Here is a 7,196-nt window from a genome sequence, read left to right as displayed (position 1 = left end):
TCAATCACAACTACAGTGTTTTGTATGATACATAAGGTATATAATACCTCCGTAATCGTCTATAAAACATATATTATAATATGATATAATATAATATAACATAACATAATATAACATAACATAATATAACGTAATATCATATGAAGCAGTCTAAGAACAGCTAGCGGTATCTTCCGGTACAGCGACGTACATTCGCGTGAATGTTTACATATACATCGACGCCCGGCGTCATGTTACCATGGCAATCGACTCGCTCGTTTAATTAACCTTACCTCTATCTTCGCGACGTTTGTCGGCTGCGGCGGTGCCCGGATATAGCAAGGTCGTCACGTTCACCGACGTCTCGCTAAGTGCTTTGTCGGCCGTCGATAGGGGACGCACGTTTTCCGAGTAGTAGTCTAGAGATGAGATACACGCTCGTAGGCCTGGGTCGACGATGCAGACCGCAGCGCTGTACGTGGCTTGCAGCGCGGCTAGTGCAGGCGTCATCACCACCTGCATTACCACCGCAGCAGCAACGATGGAAATATCACATTAGCTGAAGAAAGGGAGGATGAACAAGAGGATGACTAACAAGTGGGAGAATTGCTGACGACGTGGCTGCAGCAGCTGCTGGTGGGGAGCACGCTTGAATGCGCCTCGCGTTGTCCGCGCGTGGGTTGTCAACGGATGGGAAAATGATCTCCCTCTATCCCCTACATCTACTAGCCAGCTAGAATTTACACCTATATCTATGTGTCATTATCTTATCTATACATTGGCAGATATATTGGGGAAATTTTCTCCTCTTCCCTTCCGCCGCTCCCTTTTCCAAACCTCTCCCTGGCCCCTCCCTCACTCACTCCTACACTCCCAATCTCCTCACCTTCCCCGCTAATCAACCCACCCGACCGCCGCACAGTTAATGACATGCATGGACCATGCAACGTCAACACACGCCCCAAGCCAGAAATTATTATCCATCGAACTCAAGGTGACACACCCCCCCACCACCCTGCAACTGCCGAACCACACGGTGCGACATGACTCGCCGCTGATACGTGTGCTGTGCGTCGACCGTGTGTGCGTCGTGTTGTATGACTTGACTGACGATCCAGATTGCTACGGCGTGTGTGTGTCGTGTGTGGTGATGTGTGTGTGAAGTGATGTTGACTCGTCATCGTGTAAATGTGTGTGTGTGTGTGTGTGTTATGTGTGCCTGTGTGTGTGCTGATGTGAAATGTGATGGTGTGTGTGCTGTGACTGAAATGTGTTGTGTGAACGCACGCACGCAAAGGATGTCGGTGTGGTAATATTATGTGTTATGATGTAGTAAAAGAAGACGAACGTGCGTGCAGTGACTGTGTTTGTGCGTGCTGTGTGTAAGTAGATGAGTAGTGTGCGTAAGAAGTGTAAGATAAGAATGCGCGGGTGTGCGTGATGTAGTTTGTGATGTGTGAGATGTGTGTAAATAGTAGTGATGTGTGCTGTGGTGGTGTGGTGATGTGTGTTGGTGTGTGTGCTCCTGCGCGCGTAGTGTGTTGTGTACATGAGATTGCGCGTCAAAAAACCGTGTTTCTGTGGTGTGTGTGTGTGTTGCGCGCCCGTCGTGCGTGATTGTGTTTGTGTGTGTGTGTTTGTGTGGCTGTGTTTCGGTGGTGTGTGTGTGTGTGTGTGTGTGGTGTGCGCGGCGCGCTGTCTGTGCGGGCGTGGCGGTGTGCGGTGGCGTGATGCGGTCGCGTATGTGCGTGTCGTGCGCGTGTGTTGTGCGGTGGTGTTGCTTGCATGTCCTCCGTCCTGGTGATCGCCCGCCGCGGCGTCACTCGCCGCCGGTGCGTTGCTCGGCTCTCCTCCTTGCTGTCTCCCTCTCCGGGCCCCTGTAGTGCGCTCTCCGCGCGCGCCCTCTTCGACCGCGGGCCATGCGTGGGCGCGTGCCCGCCCCCCATTCTCCGACCCCCGCGTCCTCTTCTCCGCCCCATCGGTCGTCTCCCTCGTTGCCTCGTCCTCCTCCATCGTTTGCCACCTTGTTCCTCTCTCCTCGTTGCCCACTTGTCCTCCCATCGTTGCCACGATGTCCATCCGAGTCGCTCTTGCAAAGATCGTCCCTCGCTCGTTGCCATCCTCGTCCTCCCCCTGTTCCTCGGTCCCCCTCCGTGGCCCCCCTAGTCCTCGCTCCTCGTTGCCCCATTGTCCTGCCCCTCGTTCCCCCATCGTCCTCATCCCTCGTTGCCCCCTCGGTCTCTCGCTCTCGTTGCCTCCCTTGTCCTCCCCATCGTGCCCTTGTCCTCCCCCTCGTTGCCCCCTCGCCTCTCGCTCGTTGCCCCTTGTCCTCCCCCTCGTTGCCCTCTCCGGTCCTCTCGCTCGTTGCCGCCGTCGTCCTCCCCCCCTACGTTGCCCCCGTCGTCTCCCCTCGTTGCCCTCGTCCTCCCCTCGTTGCCCCCTTGTCCACCCCTCGTTGCCCCTCGATCCTCTCGCTCCGTTGCCTCCCTCGTCCTAAACCCCTCGTCTGCCCCCTCGTCGTCCCCCTCGGCCACTGTCCTTCCCCTCGTTCCCTCCTTGTCCTCGTCCCTCGTTGCCCCCGTTGTCCTCCCCATCGTTGCCCCTCGTCCTCCCCCTCGTTGCCCCCGTCGTTCCTCCTCCTCGTTGCCCCCTCGTCCTCCCCTCTCGTTGCCCCCTTGTCCCCCCCTCGTTGCCCCCGTGTCCTCCCACTGTTGCCCCCCTTGTCCTCCCCTCGTATGCCCCCTCGTCTCCCGCCTTTCGTTGCCCCCTCGCCTCACCTCTCGTGCCCCCTCGTCCTCCCCCTCGTTGCCCCCTCGTCCCTCCCCTCGTTGCCCCTCCTCGTCCTCGTCCCTCGTTCCCCCTCGCCTCCCCTCGTTGCCCTCGTACCATCCCAACCCCCCTCGTTGCCCTTGTCCTCCTCTTCGTTGCCCCCTCGTCCCTCGTCCCTCGTTCCACCTCGTCCTCCCCTCGTTTGCACCCCTCGTCCCTCCCCCCTAGTTGCCCCCTTGTCCTCCCCTCGTTGCCCCCTTCGTCGTCGGCCCCTCGTTCCCCCCTCGCTCCCCCCTCGTTGACCCCATCGTCCTCCCCCTCGGTTGCGCCCTTGTCCTGCCTCCTCGTTGCCCCCTCGTCCTCGGACCCCTCGGCCCCGTGTCTCCCCCCTCGTTCCACCTGTCCCTCCCCCGTTTGCACCCCTGTCCTCCCCTCGTGCCCCTGTCCCTCGTTCCCTGTTGCCCCCCGTCGTTGCCCGTCTCGTTCCTCCCGTCGTTGCTCCTTTTCCCGGTCTCGCGCCTGCTTTCCGCGTGCGCTTGTCCCCCCCTCTCCTGCTCTTCTCCTCCCCGCCCCTGCACCTCTCGCGGGGCTTCCGCGCCCTTTCTTTCTTCTTTGCCTCGCCGCTCTTGACTTCTCCGTTTGTCTCTGTCCGTCGCCGGTGCCCCTTTGTTGTTTGCCGCGTTCTCCTCGTCCCGCCGTTGTGCTCACTGGCGTGGCTTGTGCTCTGCCGCCGCCGTCTTGCTTATAGGCCTGGGTGTGGCGCCCCCTCCGCCGCGGGCTTTCCCTCTTGGTGCCCTTTGCGGCCCCCGCCGCTCGTCGCTCTCGTGTTTCTGTTGGCCCCGCCGGCTTTCCCTCTTCGTGGCCGTCTCGTTGTCGGCCTTCCTCCGCTCCTCGTTGTTGCCAGCAGTCGTCGCTGTCCTCTTTGCCCTCTCTTCTTCGTCCTCCCTCCGCTTGTTACCCTGGTGGCTGTCTCCTACCACTCCTGCCTCTCCCGTTGCTTTCCCTTGTTGTGGTCTCCCGCTCCTTGTTACCCTTCCGTCGTCGCGCTCTTCTGGCCTTAACTCCTCGTGGCCCCTCCTCTGTCCTCCCTTCCTTTGTTGCCCTGTCGTTGCCGTCCCATTGTGGGTTCTCTTCGCTGTGCTTCCCATTCTGTGGCTCTCTTGTTCTCCTACTGTGCCGTCGCGTCGCCTGCCTTGGTCTTGCGGCCCCCTTCCTACTTCCCTCTCTTCTGTTCCCCTCTCTGCCTTTACTCTCAATTTGTCCTTTCTCTCTCTTTGCTGCCCTCTCGTTTGACTTCCCTCGTCTTTGCCGCTCTCTCGCCGTCTAGTGGCCTTCCCCCTCTCTGCGCCTATTACGCTACTCCCTCTTTCTCGCCCCCTCGTTGTACTATCCCCCTCTGGTTCCATCCCCGTATTGAGTCCTTACCAGTTCAATTTCAGCGCTGCGTTCCCATGACATTCAGTCAGAGAGCAGCATCATTCCAGCACCTACGCGAGATGGTTTATCATTGGTGTAGTGCGTAACGATGTGGACTAACATGCCAGCGCAAGGGACTTATTCCATCCGCTAGAAAACATAGAACTTCAGTTATAACAAATATGTGTGACATGTTGACAATGTGTGTCTATACTAGATTCTATAGGCATCGAGAGCGTATAAAAACAAACATCTAAAAAAATGTCCGAATCAAACAAATCACGATAAAGCAAGATAGAGTGTTCTGTACTCAAAAGATGATGAATAATGTTTGTTTTCATTTACTCCTGTAGTGTGCATATTTAGATCTACATTCCTTCCAGAAAGCTGTCGCCATAACTGAAGGCCCGATACTCTCACAGCAAAAATTAATGATATTTTGTTCTCTACCGTGCTATCTCTGCCATTATTTCCCATCATGTGATTAATTTTTCCTTAAAATTTTTTGCAAATCTTAAAAAGCCTTTAATAGTTTGTAGCTTCTCAACGGATGTATCTTTGTCGCGAAACCGTACTTTTCTTACGCATAACGACATTTTTTCTAGCATTTTTCTATTTTGCACGTCAGGCATCAATCGACACACGAACACCGTGTAGACTAAAAACAAAGTCAAGGGTATAGAAAAAGGTGATTTAAAGTTTAAATGACAGCTTTCGAGATTACATCTCTTCATCAGTCAGCAGACATTGGAATAGAATCAAATAATCCATAAAACAAATTCAAATGCGTTATAGATAATAAAAAAGACGAGTCAACCAATTCGCGCGTTGCAATGAATACGGACGACAAAAGAAACGCACATATTATACACACGCACAAAAAAACACACACACACACAAAAACAATCACACACGACACCACACACACACCACAACACACACCACACATACACACACAATACATACATACACACACACACCACTACCACACACCACACACACCACCACACACACACACCACACACACCCACACCACACACAAACACACACACACACACACACACACACACACACACAACGAAGTCAATAGCCCTCAAAAATCACACGTAGATTAAAGTTTTAAGGCGTTCATCATGCCCCCTGGATAAAACAACCTAACCCTCAGAATTAATTTCTGCTCAGCTCATTGTCGACGTGAGGATTGTAATATGGTGTAGTTGGCAGCCACAAACACGCACGCATCAATGCGCGTGATCTGGTTGGTTAAAAATAGTCAGCAAGCCGGAAACTTTAATTACGTGTGATTTTTTGAGTCCATTATTGCTTCGTTGTGTGTGTGTGTGTGTGTGTGTGTGTGTGGTGCTGTGTGTGTCTGTTGTGTGTGTGTGTGTGTGCTTTGGTGTGTGTGTGTGTGTTTTTTGTGTCGTGTGTATTATCTATGTGCGTGTTCTTGTGTCATTCTGTATTCATCGGCAACTGCGACTTTGTTGTGTCATCATTTTTGTATTTCATAACGCAATTGTATTTGTTTTGATTATTTGGATTCTTATTCAATGTCTGCTGACCTGATGAAGAGATGTAATCTCGAAAGCTTTTAATTAAATAATTCTAACACCCTTATTCTATACTCTTGACTTTGTTTTTATTATATAACATATATCTATATTACTATTGTGAGATATAGCTGCACGTCCAGCATAGCAACTGTGAACAACATACACGTAGGAATATCCTTCTTCATATACGGTACGATTTTTCCGGTGGCTGACCCTGTCGCTTCTTTCTCGATCTGCCTGGGCCCTGTTTTCTGTTGACCTGGTTGCAATTCGATCAAACCACATCAATTGTCACAACGGTAATCACGAACCGGCGGGGGTGTCTCACGACACACACCCACACACACACACACACACAACACACACAACAAACACACACAGCGCACACACCACACACCACACACACACAACACACAACGCAACACACACACCACACACACACACACACACACACGCGCACACACACACACACACAACACACATCACACACACCACACACACACACACAGGCACACACACGCGTGTTCTCAAAACAATTCTCACGCACGCGTGTTCACACCACACGGGTTCTCACAAACGTGTTCTCACACAACCACGGTGTTCTCACACACGGTGTTCTCACGCACGGTGTTCTCACACACGGTGTTCTCACACACGGTGTTCTCACACACGGTGTTCTCACGCACGGTGTTCTCACACACGGTTTCCACGCACGGTGTTTCTACGGAGGTGTCTCACACACGGTGTTCTCACAGCACGGTGGTTCCACACACGGTGTTTTCTCACGCACGGGTGTTCTCACGCACGGTGTTCTCACGCACGGTGTTTCTCTCCGCAGGTGTTCTCACACACGGTGTTCTCAAACGAGTGGCAATAATGGGAATAGTCGCAGCAGTAGAGAAGACCAGCAGCAGCAGTAGCAGCAGCGAGGCGGTGAAACCAGCAGCAGCAGTAGTAGTCAGCGCAGCAGCAAGCAGCAGTAGGCAGGTAGCATAGCAGCAGTAGCACAGCAGCACCAGCAGCGGGGCGGGGGGGGGATAGCACCACGCAGAGCAGCAGCAGCAGCAAGTAGCACAGCAGTAGCAGCAGCAGCAGTAGCAGCTATAGGCGGTGAAACTCCGCGGAGTCCTGGTCGATTAACTTTGTGAAATGAAAATAATTCGCCGTAGACGTGTAAGGCAGCAGGCGCGCGCGGAATTAAAGCGGACGTGACGTACGGCGAATTATACGTCTATAGGAGAGAGAAGAGAGAGAGAGAGAGAGAGAGAGAAAGAGAGAGAGAAGAGAGAGAGAGAGAGAGAGAGCGAGGCGAGAAGAGAGAGAGAAAGAGAGAGAGACGAGAGAGAGAGAGAGAGAGAGAAGAAAGAGAGAGAAGAGAGAGAGAGAGAGAAAGGAGAGAGAGAGAGAGAGAGAGAGAGAGAGAGAAAGAAAAAAAAATGGATGGGTGCAAAAACACTCACACGCAGGCCGCGCGGG

General features: G+C 53.2%; 1 protein-coding gene across 1 annotated transcript; it reads right to left on the bottom strand.

Annotated features, from left to right (window-relative positions):
* Positions 1–2,195: 2,195 nt before the first annotated feature.
* On the bottom strand, positions 2,196–2,573 carry LOC106812463 (uncharacterized protein DR_0269-like). The gene has a single exon (XM_014816351.1). It carries the CDS (start codon positions 2,571–2,573, stop codon positions 2,196–2,198), a length of 378 nt encoding a protein of 125 aa, XP_014671837.1.
* Positions 2,574–7,196: the final 4,623 nt, after the last annotated feature.

The sequence above is a fragment of the Priapulus caudatus genome, unplaced genomic scaffold (genome assembly GCF_000485595.1).
Source record: "Priapulus caudatus unplaced genomic scaffold, Priapulus_caudatus-5.0.1 Scaffold21, whole genome shotgun sequence".
Lineage (NCBI taxonomy): Eukaryota > Metazoa > Priapulida > Priapulimorpha > Priapulimorphida > Priapulidae > Priapulus > Priapulus caudatus.
The sequence above is the reverse complement of the archived record's forward strand: the minus strand, read 5'-3'. Positions and strand labels throughout refer to the sequence as shown.